This window comes from Eretmochelys imbricata, chromosome 10 (assembly GCF_965152235.1).
Source record: "Eretmochelys imbricata isolate rEreImb1 chromosome 10, rEreImb1.hap1, whole genome shotgun sequence".
Classification (NCBI taxonomy): domain Eukaryota; kingdom Metazoa; phylum Chordata; order Testudines; family Cheloniidae; genus Eretmochelys; species Eretmochelys imbricata.
In genome coordinates, this window is record NC_135581.1 from 39,787,700 (window position 1) to 39,814,024 (window position 26,325).

The following is a 26,325-nucleotide window of genomic DNA, read 5'->3' on the forward strand; positions in this document are numbered from 1 at the left end:
GTCTGCAGTGGAGGGAAGGGTGATCTCCATGGGGAGGTGGGGGTAAGGAGCACCCTGTCTATTCTCATTCTACCCCCCACCCCCCCTGATTGTTGCAGCCCTGTGAATTTCTTGGAGGCAGAGGGCCACCAGGGGCTTGTGGCAGCAGTGTTTGGAATCCTCTTCTCTTCTGTTTGTGTGCTGTTGCTGGATACCGACCCCCTGCCTTTCATTGCCAGCTCCTCCCCACGCAGTCGAGGTAATGCAGGTGGTGCTGGGTCATCCCTTTCTGAAGTTTGCGGGTGTTTTGCTGTTTCAATCCATTGGGCCCCTCAGAAGCCAGGGCTGTCCCCACAGGCTGTCCCAGGTGGGCACAGGGATCTCATTCAGACCCAGTGCAGGCTTTCCCCTAACTGGGTGACACCCTGAATAACTGTCTTCATTTTTTGGCTACCTTTCCCCACATGCATACATTTGTTTGTTTTAACATTTAAAATGTGTTGGGCCTCCCCTGGCCCTTCCCCAGGCAATGTTTGGCCAATCTATTGCATGTCCTCTTGCACACAGATCAGTGCAAATATACTCCAGATTTCCAGACAGCATGTGCTACTGCTAACAATGGACTATTTTACAACTGGGGGAGCAGGGAAAGGGACTGCAGCTCCAGCAGGGATGGGCAGGGCTCCGTTGAAAAAGCCAGTGCTGTTGTGACTTGGGCAAAACTTTGTGAAGCAGCCTTGTGCTCTGTCAGGCCCTGCCTAGTACTGCTGTTCCATGGCTTGCATTAGTACTGGTGGGGCCTGCCATAGAGGCACTGGGAAGCCAGAGCTCCAGTTGATGTGAATGGGAGCTGCAGATGCTGAGCTCCTCTGAACTGAACCAGACAAAACCAACTGGGGCTGGAGGGGAAGCGCCTTGATCTAAAAAGTGACGGTTCATCTTAGCTTCATATGGCAAAGTGGAGGCATCCTGGCAGTTAAACTCTGCTAGGCGGAGGCAGCACCCTAAGGTCTCATCCAGTGAGCATTTTGCATGGGGCAGGCTGATGGGAAGCCCTCATGTGATGGTGGTGCCAAGGGGAAGAGAGGTGCCATGGCTGGCTGTTCCTGCATGCCATTAGCATGGACTGGATTTCCAGTCTCCAGCTTTGGGTGGCTTAATGTCTCCTCTTAAGCCAATATGCAAGTCAAGGGCATCACTTTGCCTATTAATCCTTGTACTGAGGGCTCTGCAATTTTGTTTTTTCTCTCTCCCCACTCCCTTGTCTAGAGTACTGGAAGATCATGGCTTTGCTCTATTACCCTGCCTTCTATTATCCTTTAATTGCATGCGCCACAATCAGACACCGAGCCGGGTACTTCGTAGGCTGCTTGCTCTCCTGGTGCCACTGTGTGGTCCATATCTGGCAGAAAGTGGACTGCCCTCAGTCGTCCAAGGTAAATGCAAATGAGATGCATAACATGGATATTGTTCTTCCTTCCTGGTCATATCAGCTACTAAAGACAACTCCAGGTAAGTGGAAAGGGAGAGGGGATGAATGGCTGGTGCTTGGAACTGGGAGAGACACTTTCACGGTGAAGCCTCAAGTCAGGCTCTTCTTGAGCCTAAGGTGTGGATAACTGTAGTGTAGGCCACATCGGAGCAGAGCTCTTGCAATCTCCTAACCTAATGCAGATGGAATAAGGCTTTTGGCTACTGCTGCATTCTGGGCACCTGCAGGCATCTGAGGAATCCTAAACTGTGAATCTGAACTCTTTGGATGGAGGGGCAACAGGAGCAGGAAGTTGTAGGTCACAGTACATAGAATAGTACGTATAGGCTTGTACTGAAGTATGAAGTGATAACCACACTTAGCAACTGTCCTCTTCTCCCCAGATTTACAGGTATTATTCCCTACTATCTTATGTTCCTATTATCCTCTGCCTCATAGTCCTGAGCATTTGGTATCCAGTACTGCTTGTCAGGAGCTTCACACAGGAGAAACAGACTGCTAGAGAGGTAATGCACTGCAGCTTCCTTTCAAATCCATGCTGTGTTGACTCCGCTAAGGGCATTGTGTAGAAAACATAAATTTTGCCCCTTTTATGTTAGTTCCACTCCTCTGCAACAGTTATGTACTAGTTATTGGTTCAAATTTTGATCGTGTGTGTGAGCTAATTAATTAGTGAATAAGACTTTAGTGTCTGTAATCAGAGCTGAAGCTGTGCCCAGCAGAGCAGATGTGGCTATAGAAGAGACACAAAATGTGGCATGAATCAGACAACTTTCGAGAAATATGCCATTCTGTGTATTTTATGTCTTTTAAAACACATTTTGGAGTGTATTGTCTTATTGGCATGGAAACTGATCAGTTTTGCAATACTTTAAATGCCATGTGTATTAATTTTTTTCCTTAATAGCAGGTCTCTCCTATTTTTATGTGTGAAATAGATCATCCCCATTTTGTAGTGAAAATGCCTGAGGTACTGATCTTGGTTCTCTGAAATCCATGGTCACTAAATGCTTTTGACTGGTCATCGCTCTGCCAGATGGTTTTCTCATATTGTTTCCACATCTGTCTGGCCTTCTACTTAGAGCTTGTCTACAGGGAAATTTACCTGCAGTAAAAACAAGGAGTCCTTGTGGCACCTTAGAGACTAACAAATGTATTTGGGCATAAGCTTTTGTGGGCTAGAACCTACTTCATCAGATGCATGGAGTGGAAAATACAGTAGCAGGTATATATATACATAGTACATGAAAAGATGGGAGTTGCCTTACCAAGTGTGGGGTCAGTCTAATGAGACAATTCAATTAACAGTAGAATACCAAGGGAGGAAAAATCACTTTTGTAATGATAATGAGGGTGGCCCATTTCAAACAGTTGACAAGAAAGTGTGAGTAACAGTACGGGGAAACTAGTATGGTAAAATCAGTTTTTGTAATGACCCATCCACTCCCAGTCTTTATTCGGGCCTAATTTGATGGTGTCCAGTTTGCAAATTAATTCCAGTTCTGCAGTTTCACATTGGAGTCTGTTTTTGAAGTTATTTTGTTGAAGAATTGCTACTTTTAAATCTGTTATTAAGTGACCAGGGAGGTTGAAGTGTTCTCCTACTAGTTTTTGAATGTTATAATTCCTAATGTCAGATTTGTGTCCGTTTATTCTTTTGCGTAGAGACTGTCCAGTTTGGCCAATGTACATGGCAGAGGGGCATTGCTGGAACATGATGGCATATATCATCACTACCTGCAGTAGTTCCCTTTGTGGACGCTTTCTTGCTCCTGAATAGCTACTGTGTGACTTTTTAAAATTCACACCCCATCCTAATCCAAAATAACTTTCAAGTGTAGATAAGCCTTTAGGGTCGAATGGGGCCACCCAAGTTCTCTAATTGTAAGGTACACTTTCCGCATCCAACTTTGCACACTGGGATGATTGTCCGTGTGCACAAATCCCTTGTCTGTGCATGTAAGTCAGTTTCCTCACTTCCCGAGTGCGTCACTTGCTTACATGGCTATTTACGTCTGTATCTTGTCTGCAGGCTTAATCAGCTGAGCAGATAGAAATGGCTGGGTGAAAACCAGAGGCAGGCTCTGCAAAGCTGGCCCTGAGTGTTTCTGTAGGGTTAGGCTTCAGGAACTGACTTAACTAAACACTAAGCTGTGAACAGAGCCTCTACTGCAGGTTTTCTCAATCTTCATTGCATCGCAACCCCCTTCTGACAACAATAATTACTACACGACCCCAGGAAGGGGGACCAAAGCCCACGCCCTGCTGCCCTGGGCTCAGGGGCCAAAGCCCAAGCCCTGCCGCCCTGCGGGGCACTGAAACTTGAGGGCTTTAGCCTTGGGTGGCAGAGCTTAGACTTTGGTTTCAGCCCTAAGCCCCAGCAAGCCTAATGCCAGCCCTGGCGATCCCATTAAAACTGGGTTGCAACCCACTTTGGTGTCCTGACCCACAGTTTGAGAACCACTGCTCTAGTCCAAACTCTGCAAATATTTTATTAGCTTTCCCCCCTGGTATTTCATTACTTCTGGGCTCCAGCCAAGATCAGAAGCTGAAATGGTGGGAAGAGGCTGTTCTAGGGGCACATTTGGCTTGTCCAGAGTTAGAAAGCAGAGGAAATCAATGTCCCCATGAGCTTGCAAACCTAAGAGTGTCAGCTGAACATCAAGCTTTTATAAGTTCATTTGAGCCAACCTGCTGAGCCTCTTCACTCAGTGCTATTGACTCTCCAGTAAACTCTGTTCTGTGTTCATCACTTCCCACCCACCCCCTGCTCTGGGGCTTGCAATCACTTAAGTTACTTTTAATTATTCTTCCAAGCAAACAAACCTTCCTATTTTATCTCCTCTCTGCTATCATGGGCCCAGCAGGCAGCCTTCCTCCACATCCAGCGTCAGTCCTGTTTGAAAAGGGATTTGAGATGCTGAACTTCCTCTTTCCTTGCAACATCCTGATTGCACTCCAGCCAAGTGTCATTACATGCAAGGGGAATTGGAAGGTGCTCATCTCCCAAGCTTGAGTTATCAGTCCTTAATGCATCAGTTTTGTTGTGCCTGGTCACCTCCCAGGATCCTACCCCTTGGAACTTGGCTTCAGCCGGAGTCCTCTAATGCTGCCATTGGCACTCTAGTTGCTCCCACAAATGCACAAGGTGCTCCTGTCCTTCCCTATATCTCCCAGAGTAAGAGAAGTGTGGCTGAAGTTCAGTGCATAACGGTGGTGCTGGAACTAGGGGTGCTGCTGCACCCCCTGGCTTGAAGTAGTAATAAAAAAACATGATTTCCATGGTTTCTGTCATCAGCATTCCCACTATAAAAATTGTTCCACCTCTGGTGCATAACAAACCTCCTGTGATGAGAGCAAAGCAGCTGGCTATTGTTCAGCAAGGGAAGGCTCCCATTTTGAGTTGTCTTGGAATGATCCAGGCTAAGGAAGCCATCTGCTGCCATCATTCCGGGCTCTGAGGAAAGAAGGTGATTGGTCTAACTTGTTCTAAATGCCTGCCCCTCCTACTTCAGCATAGGTGCTGTCAATGCTAATCTTTGAACCTTTGCTGGGAGTACTGCCTATTCCCTACCTGCTCCCTCTGGCTGAGCCCCTGCCACTTGCCACCTCTGTATCCCAAGTTCTCCAGGTATCCCCATCCTAGCTGCCAGTTCTTGGCACACTGGCTGTGCCCACGAGTGCCCCAGAGGGCAGTGGATTTGATGGTTCTGGGTTTTTTTTATCTTGCTGTATTTGGAGGGAAAGAAAATCTCTCTTCTGTGTAAACTCCTTAGCTCAAGAAGCTTAGGCATCAATGGGTCCCATTCAGCCCAGAACTGGTGTCTCATTGTTTTCCCCCTAGGTTTTCATGGCAGTAGGGGATAATCCCTTAGGATCAGACAACCTTTGTTTGGAGGATATGGGGGGAAACCTATTTTAAAAATATAATAACACAAACTCTCTCCCTGACCCCCCCACCACCACCAAAAACAAGCAAACAAACAAAACCAAAACAAATTCACCCCTTGCAGATTTCTTAGTGTTATACCAAATCCTGGATTTAGTCTAAAGAACCCTCTAGTTCACCTAAATCCTGCTCCCAGCATTTCTTAGCATTGGACTGAGTGTTTTCCTTTTGGTCAGTCTGGTATCAAAATGGTCTTTCAGGCTGGAGCCTGTGATTCTCGCATCTAGATTGATATTTAGGCTCTAGTGAATGAGTCAGTGTTCTTCTGGAGTGATTAACTCAAATGTTTTGTTGCAAAATGTCAATAAAAGTTGTTCATCTAAAAAGGGGATTGTGTAACACTTCTTGGTGTGGAAGTTTTATTCCTATAGCTGAATGCAACTGCTTAATGATTCTATTTGAAAGAAGATGCTAGGTGTTGAATGAATTCAGTATCGGAGGCTGCCAGTAGATGGTGCAATGCTTTCCCTAAAGAATGTATATATGGAAGGGTTTTCTTCGGCCAGGGGACAGAAGGGAAGCAAGAATTGGACAAAGGTAGAAACCTTTGAGCACAGGGCTACCTATAGGGCTTTTGTAGATAACCACTCTAAGGAGAGAGAACCATGGTGTTGATTCAGGCATCTGACTGTGTCCTGTATCCAAATAACAAGTGGGCTTTTGTGCTGCTTTCTTTAGGTTGTAGGGAATGGCTATTATAAGGAATACCTGAAGACTATCCTGGCCAAAAGAACACACAAAAGAAGGTACGGCCAAAACAATGCTCTTCCTCTTCTGCAGGAACTCTGCCTAGTTCTAATCCAGTGTTTCTTGCCTGGGGATAGGTCAGTAAACAATGGGGGTTATGAGTACAGCTACGTTTTATTCACGGGTATTTTTAATCAAAAGTCATGGACAGGTCACGGGCAGTAAACAAAAATGCATGGCCCATCACATGTCCATGACTTATTCTATATACCCCTGATTAAATCTTGGGGTGGGGGGGCAGCCTGGGGGTGCTATGGGTGCTTGGGGGGGGGTGTCGGCTCGGGTGCTGGGGGATGAGAGTGGGGGACTAGGGTTGCCAGGCATCCGGTTTTTGACCAGAATGCCTGGTCGAAAAGGGACCCTGGCGGCTCTGTTCAGCACCACTGACCAGGCCGTTAAAAGTCTGGTTGGTGGCGCAGCGGGACTAAGGCAGGCTCCCTGCCTGCCCTGGCTCCAAGCAGCTCCCGGAAGTGACCGGCATATCCGGCTCCTAGGTGCAGGGGCAACCAGGGAAGCTCCGCGTGCTGCCCCCTCCCTGAGCACTGCCTCTGCAGCTCCTGTTGGCTGGGAACCATGGCCAATGGAGCTGCAGGGGCAGCGCCTGTGGGTGCGGGCACCACGCACTGAGCAAAGTCACCTGGCCCCTCTGCCTAGGAGCTGGACATGGCGGCTGCTTCTGGGAGCAGCGTGGAACCAGGGCAAGAAGGGAGCCTGCCTTAGCCCCGCTGTGCCACCGACCGGGAGTCACCTGAAGTAAGTGCCGCCCAGCCGGAGCCAAAACCCCCTGCCCTAGGTCAGAACCCCCTCCCGCACCCAAATCCCCTGCCATGGGTCAGAACCCCCACACACACTCCAACCCCCTGCCCCAATCCGGAGCCCCCTCCTGCATCCCAAACCCCTCATCCCCAACCCCACCCCAGAGCCCACGCCCCCAGTCGGAGCTTGCAAAGCACTACCCAGAGCCCTCACCCCCTCCTGTGCCCCAACCCCAGCCCTGAGCCCCCTACCCAAACTCCTGCTGGGGGGTGGGGTGGGCGATGACCCAAGATTGCCCCAGCAGCGGCCAGTGCAGCTGGCCCAGGGGCCGCCCGAGCTGCTCAGGCAGCCCCCAGGCCAGCCATACCAGCTGCTGCAGAAGTCACGGATTCCATGACTTTCCGTGATTCCATGACCTCTGTGACAAACTCACAGCCTTACTTGTGAGACATTGAAAACTTCATTAGTCTAAAGCAAAGAAAATCTTTCTCTCCCCTCCCCACACACCCTTACCCTCCAACATCAAGTATTCTGTCACCTTCTCAAAACACACACATTATGGATGTAAATGTAATCTTTACTGGGTTTCATACATGACCATCATGCTGTAGTTCACACAGGAATTCAGGGCATCAGGGAATTCAGGGCATTCAGGGAATTGTATGGCCCATCTCATACAAGGGGTCAGACTAGACAATCCCACTGGATCCATTCTGACTTTGGATTCCATTACTCTTGTTATCACTGACACTTCTTTACTCTTATACCAAATGTAAGGGCATTCTGACAATTTTGACTTCAAATGAGGGGTGGCTGGCCTAGAAAGGTTGAGAAATGCTGCTCTGAACAGTGCTACTTGCGGCTGTTAGAAAGGAAGCTGTTCTCGAGGTGGTGGTAAGCTCAGGACCACATACACTGGCTGGGCTGCGCATGGGGAGCCTGGGGCTGGAGTGGCTGTGCATGCTACAAGTCAGGACTGAGGTGTATTGGCAGAACTGTGTGTACTAGCTTCATCAGAACTTCCACCCAAAAGGACAGGCTGCTGGTGCTGATCGATAAGTGTTAAAAATCAAAGCAGTGCTTTTGTTCTGGGCCAACGTTTCATACCTGACTCATCGCAATTCTTCCTCTTCCAGCTCCAGGAAAGTAAGTCTCCTCTCAAGGGCCCAGATGTATTTACGCTCTTACATCTACACACCCCAGGAAGGTACCGTATGACAAGATCTTCTGATGCGCTCTTAGGCATAGCAGGGTCTCTGGCACCAGACTTCCTCCCACATGAAGTAACTGTTTCTTGGCTCTCTCTCTCAAAGTATCTATGCCGAGGCAGCTGCCGTACTAAATATGCACAACTCAATTTGCATGAATTGTCATCTTTGTGAAAGGAAATTTGGGGCGTTGCAAGGAGAGTGCTAACTCCATTGGCATGACAACCTTGTGTCCCAGATTGCATGAAGGTTTCTGTGTTATTAGGCTTCTTCCCTCATGTACTTGTTTAGCAGTTCAGTTGACTGTTGTTGCATCGACAGAGTGGATAGGTGGAATCTGGATGTGCTGAGGAAGGCTTGGATGAAACCATAGTGGTGGGGATGCTTTTGTCTATAAGGAGAGGGGTCAGACAGCTATGAACAGATATAATGAAACTGGATGGATGGTGAGAGTGACTGACACTGTGAAGGAATGGAAGCCCAGATGGATGCCTTTTGCTAACTTGTCACCCTGCTGCTCGTAAGCCTCAGGCTGGAATTGGTCTCCTGTCTCTTATGTCCCCCTGTCATTCTGGGATTTCAGGGTTCCAGGTTCCTCTGAAGCTGGTTCTCTCTGTAACCACAGCCGTGATTGCTGTTTACCAGGTAAGCCTGTAGCAATGCCCCTGCTGGGCCTGTGGATGGCTGTGCTAGCCTGTCCTGTTGTTTCCCATGCCCTACTTACATTCTGTGTGAGTGGGGAAGCAAGATGGGCAGCCCCATCCAACTGCCAGGCTCCTGCACCCATCCCACCCAGTCTGTGACTTGCCCTGGGCACTGCAAGGGTTCTCCCAGGGGCAAGAAGGATTAACCTCAGTGACAGGCTGCATTGTCCCAAGGGTCACTCCTGGCTGACGGAGCCTGCAGCACCCCTCTGTACTCATTGCAGCTGTCACTGTGCTGTGGCAGGGTAATCAGCTTCAGCAAGGACCAGACTCTGGTCACAGCCCTGCTTTCCATCTGCAGCAGGGCCAGACATGACAGCTGCCTACAGCTCTCTCTGTTGGTGTTCATTTTGTGTGTTCCTGCCAACGCAGTGGGCGAGAGACTGGAACTGAGGACTCCTGCCCTGGCAGCCTCAGGCCAGTCCCAGTTTGCATAACAGACTGGAGTTTTTAACCCTTTTCTTGCTGTCACCTTTCCATTGAGTCTGAGGCTCTGGCACCCACATCCCCCTTGCTTCCTCCACTCCATGGCAGTGTCCAGGATGTGGTCAGCAGCTGCTGTGGGGTGGGAGTTTACCACAGTGGCGGTGAACAGGTTGCTGGTGTACATGCATGAGCACACTCCCTTGCACACTGTCTGTAGCGCTCACCAGGCTCTTGGTTCACAGATGGCCTTGCTGCTGCTCGTCGTCTTCGTCCCCAACATTCAGATAGTGAGGGCAGGGATGACGAAGGAAATCACTGTCCTGCTGGTTCAGTTTGGTGTTGTGCCCTCAGAGAACCCGGGGAGTGTCCCTGGAGACATGGAGCGGGAGCTGAACACAGTCAGACACTATCTTTGGTCACTGGAAGGTGAGTCTCTCCAAGTCTGTCAAGCTTGATGCTGGGGGTGCCCATGATCCCAGTCCCATTTCCCTGCCTAAATCCTGGGCTGTCTGTGTAGAGGTCCGGTACAGCATGGAGGATGGCAAGGAAAGCTTCCAAACTGCCATGCTTTGGCGTGACGTCTTGAAGGGGGTGTTCAGTCTGTATGCCTCTCCTTCCTCCCCACACTATACACACTTCTCTGTCCCGGAGCTCTCTGCTGAGACTGCCCAAGAAACAGGCAATTTGTCTAGGTGACAGCAAAGGTCTGTGATACTGAAACTTACCCTCAGGATCAAGATGCACCAAAGAATTCCTGACCTCTTAACATTTAAGTATCAACTCTTCCCCTTCAACTAGAGCAAAGCTGCACAGACCAAAGCAAATTCCCAGCTCCCCAGAGTGAGAGGACAATAGCTGCTTGGGTTTGTTTTTTCTCTCTCCTTTTAATGAGTAAAAATAACTAAGGGCTCCACTCAGTCACTGAGCCATTTGTCCCATGGTAATAGAGACACCTGCATAGCAGGGCGGTGACCATCAGCTAGACTGGCTTACATAGCGGTATGTAATGTTTAAAACAGGAGTGTGAACACTGTGAATCTTGGGTTCTGTCCCTGCTCTTGAGCGTGTTGCTAATCCCATTGTTTGTGGGTATGCAGGGAGGTGAGGTGTGGTTGGTGTTGGGAGGGAAGTTCCTGGATGTAAGAGATTAAAAGTTCAAAAGTCTGATCCAAAGAAGTCAACAGGAGTTTCTTCATTGACATCATTGGACTGTGGGTCTGCCTTGAGGCTGCAGTTCAGCAAGGTATCGAAGCACATGCCTAGAGAAGCATATGCAGGGTCAAACTACTCAAGTGCTTCAGTAAGGCATGTACGTACATACCTTGCTGAATTGGGGTTCAATAGCTGATCTCATGGGCTCTCTGTGGTAGTGTTGGTGGGAGGGGTTTGATAGGAGAAACTTTCAAACCGAAGCATAGTCATGGGAATTGGGACAATCTGAAATGCTGCACTGTCCTCTGAGTCTTTCCGAGAGGTTGGTTTGAAATTTAGAAGGGGCCTGGTCCCCTGGAAGGATGCCAGGAAAATTAATGTAACAGGACTCCAGTTTCCAGTCGCTGGGAGGTGAGTGCCTAATAGTGCTTTGATTCCATTGAAAATTACTTCCACTAACAACTTCTAAAAGGCCCAGAGCATGTTTTTTTGCTATGATCTGTCTGAAGTCTCTCCTTCACCTCCTCTCTGATTCATTCCCCCCGACACACACACTCTTCCCCTGCTTTTTCTTAGCATTAGGTGCACAGGTGTGCCATGTGGGCTGGCTCAGTGCAGGGGTTGTACCTCCAGTTTGTGGTAATGGGTCCCAATCACAAAGAAATTCTAGAAACTGGAATATGGGGCTGCTGGGAAAGGAGTCTTGGAGAGTGAAGAGAATGGCTCAAAGGTTAGGGGAGTAACCTGGGACTTGAGAGACCCCTGTTCAATTCCCTCCTCTGCCACATGCTCCCCTATATGACTTTGGTCAAGTCACTTAGTCTCTCTTTGCCCCTATTTCCCATCTATGCAATGGGGATAACAGCTCTGCCTTGCCTCATAGTGGGTTTTGGATGCTAAAGAGTGTGAGATATGGTGGTGATGGAGAGCCAGAGATGGCCCTGTTTGAAATAGTTTGTGTGCCTCTTACTCAAAGCAGGAGCTGTCAGCTCTTTTCCTGACACTTTCCAGGCCTGAAATTTCTAGGCCTGGTCACTAAAACCCCCACCAGGCTGCATAGCAAAGTTCTAAAATGTGGATGCTGCTGCAAAAGGCAGAGAGATGGAGACATGAAAAGAAAACCCTGGTCTCGTGCCAGCAAATAAAGAGTGCTGTGAATGCCAAGCAGGGAAGGGGGGCAAGAGGAGAAATGTATCCACAGCCAGCAATTCCATGCTACAGATGCTATTGTTCAGGGGGACTTTGATATGTATTGGAATTGAGCAGATGGCTTCTAGAGTGTGTAACTACAAAGCCCTGGTGTGGAGGGGTGGGGGATTGGCTAATTGGGAAAGGAGGACAGGCAGATGAGCTCTTGGCCCTGTTGCCTGGGGCTAGCATGGTGCCCCCCTTGTTCAGTCAGCCTCTCCTTTATGCACTTAGAACAATGGCAGCACTTCTTTGCAAACAGCGACACATTAAAAATCCTGCTTGCGATTGTCTTCCTGACATCTCTCTCCACATCCCAGCTCCCCCCTTCCAAAGATATTTTTACAGCCTGTCATTCCTTTCACACTTCTGCTGGCTGATTTCTGCTGTGACATTTCGAACATGTCTAACTCTTTTTGTAGACTCACTAAGTGCTTGGGGAGGGAGTGAGGGTGGGAAGAGAGTGGCTAATGGGGTGACTGGTAATGACTATGGAGACTGTCTCTGGGTGAGTGGCCCTTTAAAGGGAGATAGGTTCTGTCCCACCTGTAACATTTAGCTCATCTTTCAGGTGGAGAAAAGAACTGAAGTCACATGCTGGGTAGATCACATAGTTAACTCAGGCTGGGGTGGTGGGGGGCAGAGACCCAGAAGGAGATTCCGGGTAGCGAGCCCTGGGAATCACTCACTGCTTGATTTGAGGGGTGAAAGAGACTTGGAGTGGCTGGGCACAGTTTTGAGACTGGATACCCCAGGACGGATGGACTTTTGTCTTTAATGACCTAGCTGTAGGCTGTCACTGCAGCCACCAAACCAGGCTGGAAGGCGGGGATGTCTAACCATGCAGCAGCTAGCTCAAAGCCAGACTGCGTATTGTGGCTGCGGAGCCTGTAACCTTAGGGTGATGGTGTGTCCCCGTGTGGATATGTGGTTATTGGCTGTCATTCCTATCGGGTGGGAGTTCTGTTCCATGATACAAGCTAGCTTGGCCTGCTTCTTTGCACCCCACCCAATCACTGGAGGAGCCAAGCACATGGGAGGCTGCTGAATGTATCCATGTGATGCACCTGTGAGATAGTGAAATATTCTCCCCATTTTACATGTAGGGAAACTAAGGCACAGAGGTTATGGACGATCACACAGGCAGAGCCAGGAACTGAACTCGAGTCCCAGTCCAGTGCCTTAACCACCAGGTGGTTTCTCCAGGTGATGAGCAACCACATCACGCCTCCCTCCTCCAATTTTAGCAAGGTGGCCGAGGATTGAATGGGATTGCTAGTGGAGATCCCTCTGGGGCAGGATGGAAGTGTGCTAACAGGACAGTGCTGGGAAGCCTGATGCTGCCCTTGCATATGTTGCAGTGATTGCATAAACAGAGCCCGAAGTCATCCAGTTCTGCCCCTCTGGCACTAGAGATGTGCTAGAGATGCAGCGATGAAAATGTCACAATAAACTTGTAAATCAGTGTCAGGAAGATGTGAGGGGGGAAAGTCCATTGAATGGTGGGCAGTAGCTGGGTCCAGTTCTGGATCTAGCACAATCCATTGTATTGCTCTGGTTCAAATGACAGCTGTCTCTGTCTGCTCCCTTACAGTGTGCTATGTCTGCTCCCTTGTGCTCTCCTGCCTGCTCACCTTCTCCATGCTGATGAGGTCCCTGGTGATGCACAGGTGAGAGCCTGTTTCTGACTTTCTGTTCCCAAGCCTCAGCACGGTGGACTAGAGAGAGCTTTCTACGTCTTCCCCACCCTATTCCCTGTCTGAGATCTCCCCAGATAGTGGAACGTGGGGAGACTGGGCCTGCGGGTGGAATGAGGGACTCTTACATACTCTCTTTCATACTAGCTTTATTGCTTACCCATCTGCCCTGAACTCCTTCAGGGGTTGGGATAACCCTGGTCATAGAACCAAGATGCCTCCCCTACACACACCTTTCCCATGCTGCCTTTGGATGTACAAAAGGTCTATTTGGCCTCTCTTTCCACAGGGCCAATCTGAAGGCTTTGTACCGAGGGGCTGTCCTAGATGTCTTCTGCCGTGCCCAGATGCTCTGCCCTTCCCAACAGGCTCTGGTCTGTTGGATGAGCTTTGCCAGCTTCCAGACTGCATTCGCCTGCTTGGGTAACTCCTCCTCAAAGAGGAACCAAACACTCTGTTGGTCCTTAGGCCTAAGAGATGGTGTCATGGGCTGGGGCTTTGGAGGGAAGAGTCGAATTTTCACAGGCTCTAGGTAAATGCTCAGGCATAGTTGAGATACATAAGCTCAACTCCTCAGCTGGTGTCAATTGGCAGAGCTCCACTCACAGTTAATGCAACTGCCAGGATTGACACCAACTGCAGCACTCAGGAAGCACCACACCAGGATACAGAAGTGGAAATAGTTCGGTTTGTCAGTAAAAGTGGAATCTTCTGTGGAAGACTAATCCTTTGTTTAAAATGCCCCCCAATCTTATTTAGTAGGCCTGGTTACCCCTCTGATGGAAAATCTTTTGAGCAGCCCTGGTTAATAGATGTCATGAGCATGTTCCAGACATAAGTAGGGTATATTTATAGATGGCATTAAGCCTATCGGAAGAAGCTACACATGGTTATGAGCAATCTATTGACCCCTTGGCAAATCCAACAGACTTTGCCCTGGTCTACACTACGGGGTTAGGTGGAATTTAGCTGCGTTAGGTCGATTTAAAAATGGATGCATTCACACAACCAACCCCGTTCCGCCGACTTAAAGAGCTCTTAAAATCCACTTCTGTACTCCTCCCCAGCGAGGGGAGTAGCGCTAAAATCGTCCTTGCTGCATCAAATTTGGGGTAGTGCAGACGCAAATTGATGGTATTGGCCTCCGGGAGCTATCCCAGAATATTCCAATGTGACCACTCTGGACAGCACTTTGAACTCCGATGTACTAGCCAGGTACACAGGAAAAGCCCCGGGAACTTTTGAATTTCATTTCCTGTTTGGTCAGCATGGCGAACTCAGCAGCACAGGTGACCATGCAGTCCCCCCAGAATCGCAAACAAGCTCCAGCATGGACCGAAAGGGAGACACTGGATCTGATCGCTGTATGCGGAGAAGCATCTGTGCAGGCAGAACTCTGAGCAAAAAGAAGAAATGCAAATATATTTGCCAAAATCTCACGGGGCATGATGGAGAGAGGATACAACAGGGACACGCAGCAATGCCACATGAAAGTTAAGGAGTTCAGGCAAGCCTACCAAAAGACAAAGAAGGCAAACAGGCTCTCCGGGTCAGAGTCCCATACATGCCACTTCTATGATCAGCTGCATGGCATTCTGGGGGGGACCCTACCACTACCCCACCACTGTCCATGGACACCTGCAAGGGGGGAGTCTCATGCAACAGGGAGGAGGATTTTGTTGATGAGGAAGAGGAGGAGGAGAATGTGGAGCAGGCGAGCAGTGAATCCGTTTTCACTGGCAGCCAGGACCTTTTCATCACCCTGGACCCAATACCCTCCGAAGGCAGGATCTCCGACCCTGAAGCCAGAGGAGGCAGCTCTGGTGAGTGCACATTTGTAACTACAGTACAGGGTTTAAAAGCAATAGTGTTTAATGTTTGATTTGCCCTGAAGAATTGGGATGCATTCGCGGCCAGTACAGCTACTGGAAAAGTCTGTTCACATGTCTGGGGATGGAGGGGGAATCCTCCAGGGACATCTCCATGAAGCTCTCCTGGAGGTACTCTGAAAGCCTTTGCAGGAGGTTTCTGGGGAGGGCTGCCTTATTTCGTCCTCCCTGGTAGAACACTTTACCACAGCAAGCCACTAGCAAGTATTCTGGAATCATTGCAGCACAAAGCGTGGCAGCAAATGGTCCTGGGTTTTGGTCGCATTCAAGCAACATGTGGTCTATATCTTTCTGTGTTAGCCTCAGGAGAGTGATATCATTCATGGTCACCTGGTTGAAATAGGGGAATTTTTGTAAGGGAACAGTAAAAGGATCCTGTTCATGCTGGGCTGTTTTGCCTTGTGGCGGTGGAAGGGGTGAAGGGATCATCCCAGAGAATAGCCACGCGGTGGGATGGGGGAGGTGTGTGCTGCCCGAAAACTGCAGCCCCTCCTTTTAAATGTGAAACCCAACCCATTGCTTGCTATGGGAAAGGATGGCACTGCAGTTTGAAACCATTCCCACGTTATGCGTAAGAAGCCAACCCTGCATACCCTGTGCCTTACCATGGCTGCCTGGAAACTGAATTCTATTGCCCAGCTGTGTGTGATGTCTCACCATACCAGCAGGCGGTCAATATAAAAGGCAAAATGTGACCTTGTACCTAAAGCACATGTACTGTCTGCTGTGAATTGCTTGATTCAATGTGAAAGAGTATCCCTTTTGTTCTCAGAAATGTATCATCTTAAATTTTACTCTCCCTTTTTATCTCCCCCCCCGCCCAGGTGCAAATGTTTCTATGCTCCCGCATCATCTCCATCCCTGAAGTTATCACAGATTAGAAGGCAAAAAAACCACACTCGTGATGACATGTTTTCCGAGCTCATGCAGTCCTCCCGCACTGATAGGGCACAGCTGAATGCATGGAGGCATTCAGTGTTAGACGCCAGGAAAGCATTAAGTGAGCGTGAAGAGGAGAGGCAGGAGCACAAGGAGCGGAGGAAGGAGGCGATGCTGAGGCTAATGGGGGAGCACACAGACATGATGAAGCATCTGGTGGAGCTGCAGGAAAGCCAACAGGAGCACAGACCCCCGCTGCATCCATTGTACAACCTCCGGACCTCCTCCCCAAGTTCCGTATCCTCCACACCCAGATGCCCAAGAACACGGGGGATGGGAAGCTCTGGGCACCCAGCCACTGCACTGTAGAGGATGGCCCAAGCAACAGATGGTTGTCATTCAAACAGTTTGATTTGTAGTGTGGTTACAAAAAGCAATGTGGCCTTGTCCTTCCCTCCTCCCCCACCCCACCCCACCCCACCCAGGCTACTTTGTCAGTTATCTCACTTTTTTTTTAATTAATAAAGAAAGAATGCATGGTTTCAAAACAATAGTCACTTTATTTCGAAGGGGGGAGAGAGTGTGGTATGGTTACAGGGAATTAAAATCAACCAAGGGGGGTGGATTTGCATCAAGGAGAAACACACACAACAGTCACACCGTAGCCTGGCCAGTCATGAAACTGGTTTTCAAAGCCTCTCTGATGCATAGCGTGCCTAGCTGTGCTTTTTTAATCGCCCTGCTGTCTGGCTGCTCAAACCTGGATGCCAGGCGATTTGCCTCAATCTCCCACCCCACCATAAACGTCTTCCCCCTTACTCTCACAGATATTATGGAGCACACGGCAAGCAGCAATAACAATGGGAATGTTGGTTGCGCTGAGGTCTGACCTAGTCAGCAAACAGCACCAGCGAGCTTTTAAATGTCCAAAGGCACATTCTACCACCATTCTGCACTTGCTCAGCCTATAGTTGAACTGTTCCTTACTACTGTCCAGGCTGCCTGTGTAAGGCTTCATGAGCCATGAGAGCAAGGGGTAGGCTGAGTCCCCAAGGATAACTATTGGCATTTCAACATCCCCAATGGTAATTTTGTGGTCTGGGAAGTAAGTCCCTTCTCGCAGCTGCTCGAACAGCCTGGAGTTCCTAAATATGCGAGCATCATGCACCTTTCCCAGCCATCCCACATTGATGTCGGTGAAATGTCCCTTGTGATCCACCAGTGCTTGCACCACCATTGAGAAGTACCCCTTGCGGTTTATGTACTGCGGTTTATGTACTGGTTGGCAAAGTGGTCCGGTGCCAAGATGGGGATATGCGTTCCGTCTATCGCCCCACCACAGTTAGGGAACCCATTGCACTATGATCTGCACATTTCCCAGAGTCACTACCCTTGATAACAGAACGTCCTTGCTACTTGGATCACAGCAGCCCCCACAGTAGGCTTGCCCACTCCAAATTGATTCCCAACTGACTGGTAGCAGTCAGGCATTGCAAGCTTCCACAGGGCTATTGCCACTCACTTCTCAACTGTCAGGGCAGCTCTCATCTTGGTATTCCTGCGCTTCAGGGTTGGGGAAAGCAACTCACAGAGTTCCAGGAAAGTGGCCTTACGCATGCGAAAGTTTCACAGCCACTGTGAATCATCCCATACCTGTGACACTGCGGTCCCACCACTCTGTGCTTGTTTGCCTGGCCCAGAATCAGCGTTCCACTGTATCAACCAGCCCCGCTGCCGCCATGATGTGCCAATTGCCACAGCCTGTGCTTTCAGGAACATCTGTGTCCATGTCCTCATCAAAATCCTCCTCGTGGTGGCGTCTCTTAGCCTGGTTCTGCATATACTCCAGGATAATGCACAAGGTGTTTACAGTGCTCACAACAGCAGCGGTGATGGTGAGCTGAGCAGGCTCCATGCTTGCCGTGGTATGGCGTCTGCAGGAGAGCAGAGTTGCAGCGGAAGCAGTGGATGACAACGGTTAGCAGCACCAAGGAGGACCAGAGCAGATCCCCCGAGCTGCAGGAGAGCAGAGTTGCAGCGGAAGCAGTGGATGACAATGGTTAGCAGCACCCAGGAGGACCAGAACAGATCCCCCGAGCTGCAGGAGAGCAGAGTTGCAGCGGCAGCAGTGGATGACGATGGTTAGCAGCACCCAGGAGGACCAGAACAGATCCCCTGAGCTGCAGGAGAGCAGAGTTGCAGCGGCAGCAGTGGATGACGATGGTTAGCAGCACCCAGGAGGACCAGAACGGATCCCCCGAGCTGCAGGAGAGCAGAGTTGCAGCAGAAGCAGTGGATGATGATGGTTAGCAGTTGTACTGCACCGTCTGCTGACAGCAGCACCCAAGACACAACAGCGGCAGTGTCGCTGAGCTGAGCGGGCTGCATGCTCGCCGTGGTATGGTGCCTCTGGAAAAAAGGTGAAACGATTGTCTGCCGTTGCTTTCACGGAGGGAGGGGCGACTGACGACATGTACCCAAAACCACCCGCGACAATGTTTTTGACCCATCAGGCATTGGGAACTTAACCCAGAATTCCAATGGGCGGCGGAGACTGCGGGAACTGTGGGATAGCTACCAACACTGCACTGCTCCGTAAGTTGATGCTAGCCATGGTAGTGAGAACGCAGTCCGCCGACTTAATGCGCTTAGTGTGGACATACGCAATCGACTGTATAAAATCCAATTTCTAAAAATCGACTTCCATAAAATTGACCTAATTTCGTAGTGTAGACATACCCTTAGTAACACTATACTAAACCCCTATTAACCTTTGATAAATGGAACAAGAACAAAGGTTGACCATAATGGGCAGGCACTAATTGACCTTTTTGGCCATTTCAGCAGTGAGACCAAGGGCTGCATTGGCCATGGAGCCTGAACTCCCTTCCCACCACGCAAAAGTAACCTTCTAAGTCAGATGGGATGTGTTGCAGAAGTGGGAGGGGACGCTTGCCCAGCCTCTTCCACATCTGACTGGTAGATAAGTGGTGGATTTCAGTCTGCAGGGCTGTCAAGCTGCACTTTCCCTAGTAGTGAAGTGGCAGGCCTGTAGCCATCGCGATCTGCGCGGGGGCTGGGGCAGATTGCCTTAGGGAACCTGAAAGAACACACACGAGTCACGTATCCTGATGTTGGGAATATGACGCTTTTCTGAACTCCTAGTTTTAATGTCCTTACATTGGTGAGCTGAATGAATTAGCAGTGTGATGTATGGTATCCCGCTGCTTACCTCTTAGATCAGGTTAATGAATCGTTGGTCCTGTGGACCCTGCTGGTGTTGGTGTGATTGTTATTAGAAATCACAGTTCCAGACCCCAGAGCTGGCTCTTCTCTATGTGACTAATGAGCCACATGGTAAGAAAATGCTGACCCCCAATTAAATTCAATAATGAATTGTGTGTGAGTGTGAACATGACAGAGTAGACCTAGTAAGTTAACACATAGGTGGGAGGGGAAGTAACAGATTGTCAATGGAATTAGGTTGAGGGTTTTTATTTTTAAAGCAGTGTAAAGGAGTTAGGTGCATAGGGTGGGACTTTCAAAAGCATGTAGGTGATTTAGGGGCCAGTTCCCATTGATTTTCAATTATTTAGATTTTCAATTATTAGATTTAATGGAAACAGAGTGCCTAACTCACTTAGGCTCCTTGGAAATAACCCCAGTCTAGATATGTAGTGTGTAAAGGAGGGGGGGCTTGGAAAGATGGTTCAGCTCTGGGGAACATAAATGAGGGAGTAAATAGGGTTAGAGGAAATGTCTGTTTTAACACCCTCCGTGGCTGTGCGCCCACTACTAGAGACTGATAGTGATTCCTCCACCCTTCTCCTGGCAATTTTTTACCCCTTCCACTGTGGCTGATGCTCTGTCTCTCAAAGGTCTCCTCACCCAGCAAGTGATTTTCTTTGTCTGCACCGTGGGCTTCACCTTCCTAGTGGTCATTCCACTCCAGTCAGGCACAAATATGCATCTGTTTAAAATCCTGGAGAACATGTGGTAAGTGCTTTTCAGACCCAGCAGGAGGCACTGGGGGGAGCTCTGGGCTAAGGAGATAAGGAATGGGATACTCAGTCAAGCCACAAAATTACCTCAGGTGGGCAAGTGATAAAGACAAACTAACTAGCTGTCCTTGAAGAAACAAACTTAACAGTCTAGCTGCATCATGTCAGGATGTTCCATCCACAAATCACTGCGGTTCTGCATCCTAATACAATGCCATGGGGGAAGGGGGAGGTATATTTGGGGCTCTTCAATTGCCCTTCTGCACAATAGGATCAGCTCTGGCGAAGCTGGGGTTGTCCCATGGATTTCAGACAGGTGGCAATCCTAGAGCTCCATCTTCCAGCTGCAGGCAAGGACTCCAAGCTAAATGAAAGATTATTCCACCATCCTGATTTTTACCCTGCATAGCTCCCTCCTTGTGCAGGAGGCATTGAGCACCCATGAGACTGACTTGTCCAGTGCCCAGCATTTCTGAAAATCAGGCTCTTGCTGCCTGCTGAAGGAATGGACTACAATTCTCACACAGCCATGACTGATTGTGTGACCCCATGCAGAGGCTGCTGAGAGACTGGCCTGACCTTGGAAGCAGGGCTCCAGATCTGAAGCTTCCCAAAGTCTGTTTTTCAGGGCTGCTCTGATCCTGGGGCTTGGATTGGGCCTAACACTGGCCGCATTGACCCTGATATTTATGGATGCTTTTAATGGCCTGGTGGTCTTTCTCTTCCTTCTCCTCCCCATCCACATTCTCTGCCAAATCAGGGCCATCATGGCAAACCATCAAAATATGGTTTGGGGTTCCCCTAGCTCTAAGCACTGATTCACCCTCCAGTGGCAGGTACTATGGAATAATACTGGGCAGACAAGTCAGCAAGGGCCAGACTGTACTGTGAAGCTCTGAGGATCAGGGCTGCCCTGCCCCCAGGAGCTCCTAAGGGGTAGCAGCATTGTTGCCTTCCCAAGGGCAGGCCAATGCCACTGTGAGGGAGCTGTAATTCACTCACCCTTGTTCCCCAGAGGACGCTGGCAAGTGGCAATTTCTGTGCTCTCATAATCATAGGGGCTGCAAATTGTCTAGCCCCTGAGCACATGTGCTGGGCTCTTGTACCTCTCCTGCCCCCCATTTGGCCCCTCCAGGCCATGCCATAATCTGGCCCAAACATTCAGATCATCTGCTCTATGAAGAACTGTCAGGCAAACCCACTGACTGGAATCTGCCCCTTCCTTGTCTTCTCCCCCACCCAGGCCGTTCTGGCTGACGCTGGTGCTTGCTGTGGTCATGCAGAACTTGCTTGCTCATTTCTACTTCCTAGAGAAACACCACCTGCAGAAGGAGCTGACCAACAGGTGAAGGGGTGTTGAGTAGCTAAACATGCACACTGTTTTGTCTCTGGTCCCAGGGGCTGTAGGACACCTAGTCTGGGTTTGGTGCACGTGGTTTTGAACAAACCTGTATGCCGGGTGACACAGGGCTGAACTGTATGAAATGCCGGAGCTGCATCTGAGCTTCCAGTTCCCCCAAGCATGCCTTACCTTGTGTTCACCACAAGGCTTGAGAGCTTTCCTGGTCTCACTGTGAGCCCATGAGGCAGTGCCGTCCATCCAAGGACCCCCACATCTCCAACACTGGTGAAGCTTCCCAACGCCCTGTCAGAGGGGATGGCAACTGCTGAGGTGGAGCCAGTGGATGGACCTCAAACCAAGTCTCAGGATCCCTAGGCCTGTGTGATCACCACTCCAAGGTCTTGCCTTTCCAGTAAAGAACAAATGGGGATTTTATCTTTTCCCGAGATGTTAGGGCGAGAAGGGACCATTGATTGTCTGGTCTGGTCCCCTGCAGAACACAGGCCTGAGAGCTCATGCAGTGAGCCCAGGACATTACCTGAGCGCAGTGGCCAACAACCCTTCCCTCCCTGAAACCAGGTCTAACTTCCCAGCATGCCTGTGAGCTCTTGCTAGCCTCCTAAAAACTGCTGTGTTTGTCTGTGTGGTCACTGACAGGAGGGTCAGTAAAGTCCTCTGAGATGCCCGGAGGACCAAAGGGGCTGCAGAAACTCCACTGCCAGCCTCCTTCAGCTTCCCTGAGCAGCCTGGCAGTGTGGAAAGTTTCGGGAGGGTTAGCAGGCTGTATGCTGGACTAACGCTGGGCATCACTACTGCAGCAAGTGGCTCTTTGTCATGGTGGGGTGGGCTCCTTGGCCTCCTGGCCCTATTGTTTCATCTCTGCCTCGTTGCCCCAGGCGAGCCCTCTGCATCGTGACCTATCTGCTCTTCCCCATCAACGTCCTGGTGGGGGTCCTGGCCGGGGTCTGGAGAATGTTCATTTCTGCACTTTACAATGCTGTCCATTTCTGCCAGCTGGACCTCAGCCTGCTGAATCGGGGCGTCGAGGCCTTCGATCCAGGTAAAGGACACGAGAGCCCCCTCCTGGAGCCAACATACACTGCTCCCTCCATGTTCTGGCATTACGCATGGTGGGCATGTCCTCCCTTGGGCCCAATGTTGTAAAGCCAGTGGGGTGCTCCTGGGGAATATGACTCTGGCAGGATCCGGGTCATTGACAAGGAATGTCTGTCTGAGGCTAACCTAAGGATCCTGTGCATCACATCTGATGCAGGGATCTAACTCCTGGACTGTCCCTGGACATGGAACCTGGGAACGGAGTAACCTAGCTAGCCATCCTGCCATATTTAAATGAGAAACAGGGCCTGGGCAGCTTGGCATTGCCTGCCTGGGGTTCTGTGGGGGTGAATCTGGTTTCCCAAACACTACTGCACGATTATCTGCTATTGAAAACCTGTTTCCTTTAAATGTTGTAGGTTTCCCTGTCCCCCCTGGCTGTTTCTGGTGAAACTTGACTTCTCTTGACACCCAAAGCTGCTGAGGCCTAGGGGGTGAAGCCCACAGCCCAGGTTCTAATATCTGATTGCATTGGTGTGAATCTGGAGCGACTCCAGAACTGCTCTGGATTTACAGAGCAGTAGCTCAAATTGAGATTTGCCCGCCCCCCTGCAGTCCATTCGTCTGTGGAGGAGGAAAAAACCAAATAGATGCAACCCTGAATTCTGCCCTCCTCCGTGTGTGTGTGTGTGTGTGTGTACCTGTATGAGCGTGCACACGCTCTGGACTCTGCTACACGCTCTGATATATGAGGGAGGGATAGCTCAGTGGTTTGAGCATGGGCCTGCTAAACCCAGGGTTGTGAGTTCAATCCTTGAGGGGGCCATTTAGGGATCTGGGGCAAAAATTGGGGATTGGTTCTGCTTTGAGCAGGGGGTTGGACTAGATGACCTCCTGAGGTCCCTTCCAACCCTAATATTCTATGATTCTATGATACATGGCCTGTGTTCCCTCTAGGTTACCGTACTTACTGTCATTACTTGAAAATTGAGGTCAGCCAATCACACCCTGTGATGAAAGCCTTTTGCTTCTTGCTTCTCCAAGTACCTGGCCCAGAGGGGCAGACAGGACTCAAACCCACTGATGTGGAAGAAGGTGAGATCTTGCTTCCTCCCCACTTCCCAGCTTTAAGTGAATGCTAAAGAACTGCTAGCCAAGAGAAGCAGAATTTCCTGGTGCCAGGGGGAGCGTCTGTGGACAGACTCCCATGCTGGGTGCTGATAGTGCAAGCAGCTCATGTTGAAAATTTCTGGTCTCATTCATAGGCTGGGTCTACGCATTGGTTGTCCTTCTAAGGGAGGGCTGGGGAGTGGTTTCACCCTTTCACCAAAGGAGCAGGAGGTGCCATGAACAAAGGAGGGTGCAGAATTCAATCTGCCAAGGGCAGTGTCAGTAGAAATGCCCCACTTGCTCCCCCTGGTGGGGGATGCTCATGCACTGTCTCATGCCCTGCATAATGCTTTCTCCTCAGAGCTGCATGTCCTCTTCCTCTCCGTAGTGTGACATGGTTGACTAGCAGCCTGGTGATATGGGGTATCAGTGCAGATTCCTTCCTGGCTCTGCACTGCCAGGCTGTGGGTTCCTCTCCTCCTTCCATCTTTGTGCAGGGGCACGTGCAGGGCAGGGAGAACAATCCCCCTTCACCCAGAGACATGGTGAGCCCGCCCTGTAGGCAGACAGGAGGAGGGAGTGACGCTGAGGTTTCCTCCTTTGCAGGGATCCAGCTGATGCAGCCTGTGAAGGGGCTGCTGAAGGCATCCAAGTCCAAGCAGACGAGAGCCCGGTGGGGCCTGGCCTACACCCTCCTCAACAACCCATCACTCTTGGCCTGCCGAAAGACTGTGCTCTCCGACCCCACAGCCAACGGGACCCAGTCTCGCCCTGCCAAGCCCTGACCTCCACAGAAGAGCCCTCCCCTTTCTCTGGGAAGTGTTCCAGCTCTGCTCACTGCCTCCTCTCTCCTTCTTGTGTGTCCCACCACCCCACAGCAGCGACCTTGGCTCTGCGGAGCCCTAGAGCATGGCTGCGCCCCATTGCCTGCCTGCCTTTGAGACCAGGGCTGTTTCCTTAGGGCAGCTTGGAGCTAAGGGGGACAGGCTGCCTGATAATCTTGCCCAGAGACTGAGCTTTAAAGCCACCCGAAGCCAAGTCTTTGCCCCCCATGCTTCTGGGAAACCTGAAGCAGCTCAAAGGTCCCCCTTAGGAATCTCTCCGATTCAAATCCTGCTGGGCTCACAAGTGAAATGAGTTTGGTGGTCTCCAAATTTTTATCCCAATTGCCCTTCCACCATGCAGTTTGGCACATTTGAGTCCCTGCTGAGAGGAGGTGGGGGCTTGAATGGGAGAGAGAAGGGGAGCTACAGAATTGCGGGGTGTTAGCCAAACTGAGAGGAAGAAGCTGGATCTGCCCCTAACCAGAATGACCTACTCTGCATTTCAGAAGGCACCACCATCTTCCTCCCCACCACCCCTCAAGAGCCTGCATTGGAGTCTCACCTGGATCCCCTTCAACACACCAGGTAGTGGCAGGTTTTTTCAGATTGCCTTTGTGTCAGGGTAACTTTTCTTTTTCATGCAGAGACAGCCATTCCACAGAAGAGCCCAGCACTAAAGAGATTCTGATGAAGCATTTATGAAGGAATATGTCTTCATGCCTTTAAAGAAAAAGAATAACTTTTTAAATATATTGTTCACGTCTTTTCTATAGTTTTTAGTCCTAGTTGCTGATAAATAGACTGCAGGTACTGTAGCTTTGTAAAATTGGAAATGTGCCCTCGATGCTTTCACAGCAAGACGGCAGAGCGATCTCTCTGTTTTGTGTGGATCCTCTATGCTGCGTGTCCCTCTGGCTTCTCATACTCTGCTCATGTCCTTGCCTCCACTTTTCTGGCAAACAGGAGGTGTCTATCTTCCTGCTCCCCCTGCCCTATTTTTTTAAACTAATAATTCCTTGGCCTCTTTTCTTATTCTATGAGAGGTGGGCAGGTCAGATTGGGAGTGAGCTGAGCTAGTAGTTGTAGAGTACAGTGAGTTTAAACCCCCTTGGAATGGTGAGGTGGGAATAATAAATAATATGCCTCTTTCCTACTGCTTGGAGAGTGCCTGTTCTGTTTTTGGTCTCCCGTGAAAGCAAGGGTGAGCACAAGGGTGATGGAGGTAATGGAGGGGGGAAGGGCAGAGAACAGTGGGAAGAGACGTATCAGGGCCCTTGAATATGACCTTCTCTTGCCATGGTTAGTGTGGCCATTTGGTGCATGGCTGGGGGCATTGTTACACTCTTCTGCACCCCACAACAGCAATCCCAAACCACAAGGAAAGCAAAGCCAGACACAAGCAGGTTTCCATGATTTAGTGTAGATGGGACCTAACCATTGTCCATTAAGCCACGGACAGCACAAGGTTTCACAATAGGACTGGCTGCAAATGTTCCTTCAAGTGTTTTTCAGTGGGTTTTCAACTGTGTGCGTGTGCGAGAGAGAAACAGCTGCTTGCTGTGGGGAAACTTTGTTCTTTAAAGAAAACAACCCTGAAAACTGAAATGGTTTTGTTTCTGAAATGCTGCCTCAAGGGAGATGTAGTTTGGGTTCCTCATTCTTTTCTATGGGCTGGGTTCCCTGCAGCCATGGTCACCTCAGTGTGGAGCATGACAGCGACATTTCAGAAGAACTTTTTTTTACTGAAAACCCCACATCTTCCATGGGCGGGGGAGGGGGCATATCATTCTAACCGGGTCTACTTCGATCACCAGAGCTTCATAGAATAGACCATGATGTTCGACCTCTTGTATAACAGTGTCCTGCGAATAGTGATTCCTGCACCCAGCCCATAACTGCTGTTTGAGCTAGAGCATGTCTCTCTTA

General features: G+C 49.9%; 1 protein-coding gene across 1 annotated transcript in view; it reads left to right on the forward strand.

Moving 5' to 3' along the window:
- The window catches only part of STRA6 (signaling receptor and transporter of retinol STRA6), a 44,956-nt gene extending 20,596 nt beyond the window's left edge, over positions 1-24,360 (forward strand). Inside the window, 16 exon segments of the mRNA XM_077828459.1 lie at positions 99-238; positions 1,249-1,415; positions 1,855-1,977; positions 6,099-6,166; positions 8,060-8,130; positions 8,715-8,776; positions 9,504-9,687; positions 12,708-12,769; positions 12,771-12,807; positions 13,196-13,271; positions 13,588-13,721; positions 19,945-20,062; positions 21,311-21,412; positions 22,306-22,469; positions 23,423-23,560; positions 24,182-24,360. Of these exon segments, the coding sequence (XP_077684585.1) occupies positions 99-238; positions 1,249-1,415; positions 1,855-1,977; positions 6,099-6,166; positions 8,060-8,130; positions 8,715-8,776; positions 9,504-9,687; positions 12,708-12,769; positions 12,771-12,807; positions 13,196-13,271; positions 13,588-13,721; positions 19,945-20,062; positions 21,311-21,412; positions 22,306-22,469; positions 23,423-23,560; positions 24,182-24,360 (1,825 nt within the window).
- The last annotated feature ends 1,965 nt before the right edge of the window (positions 24,361-26,325 follow it).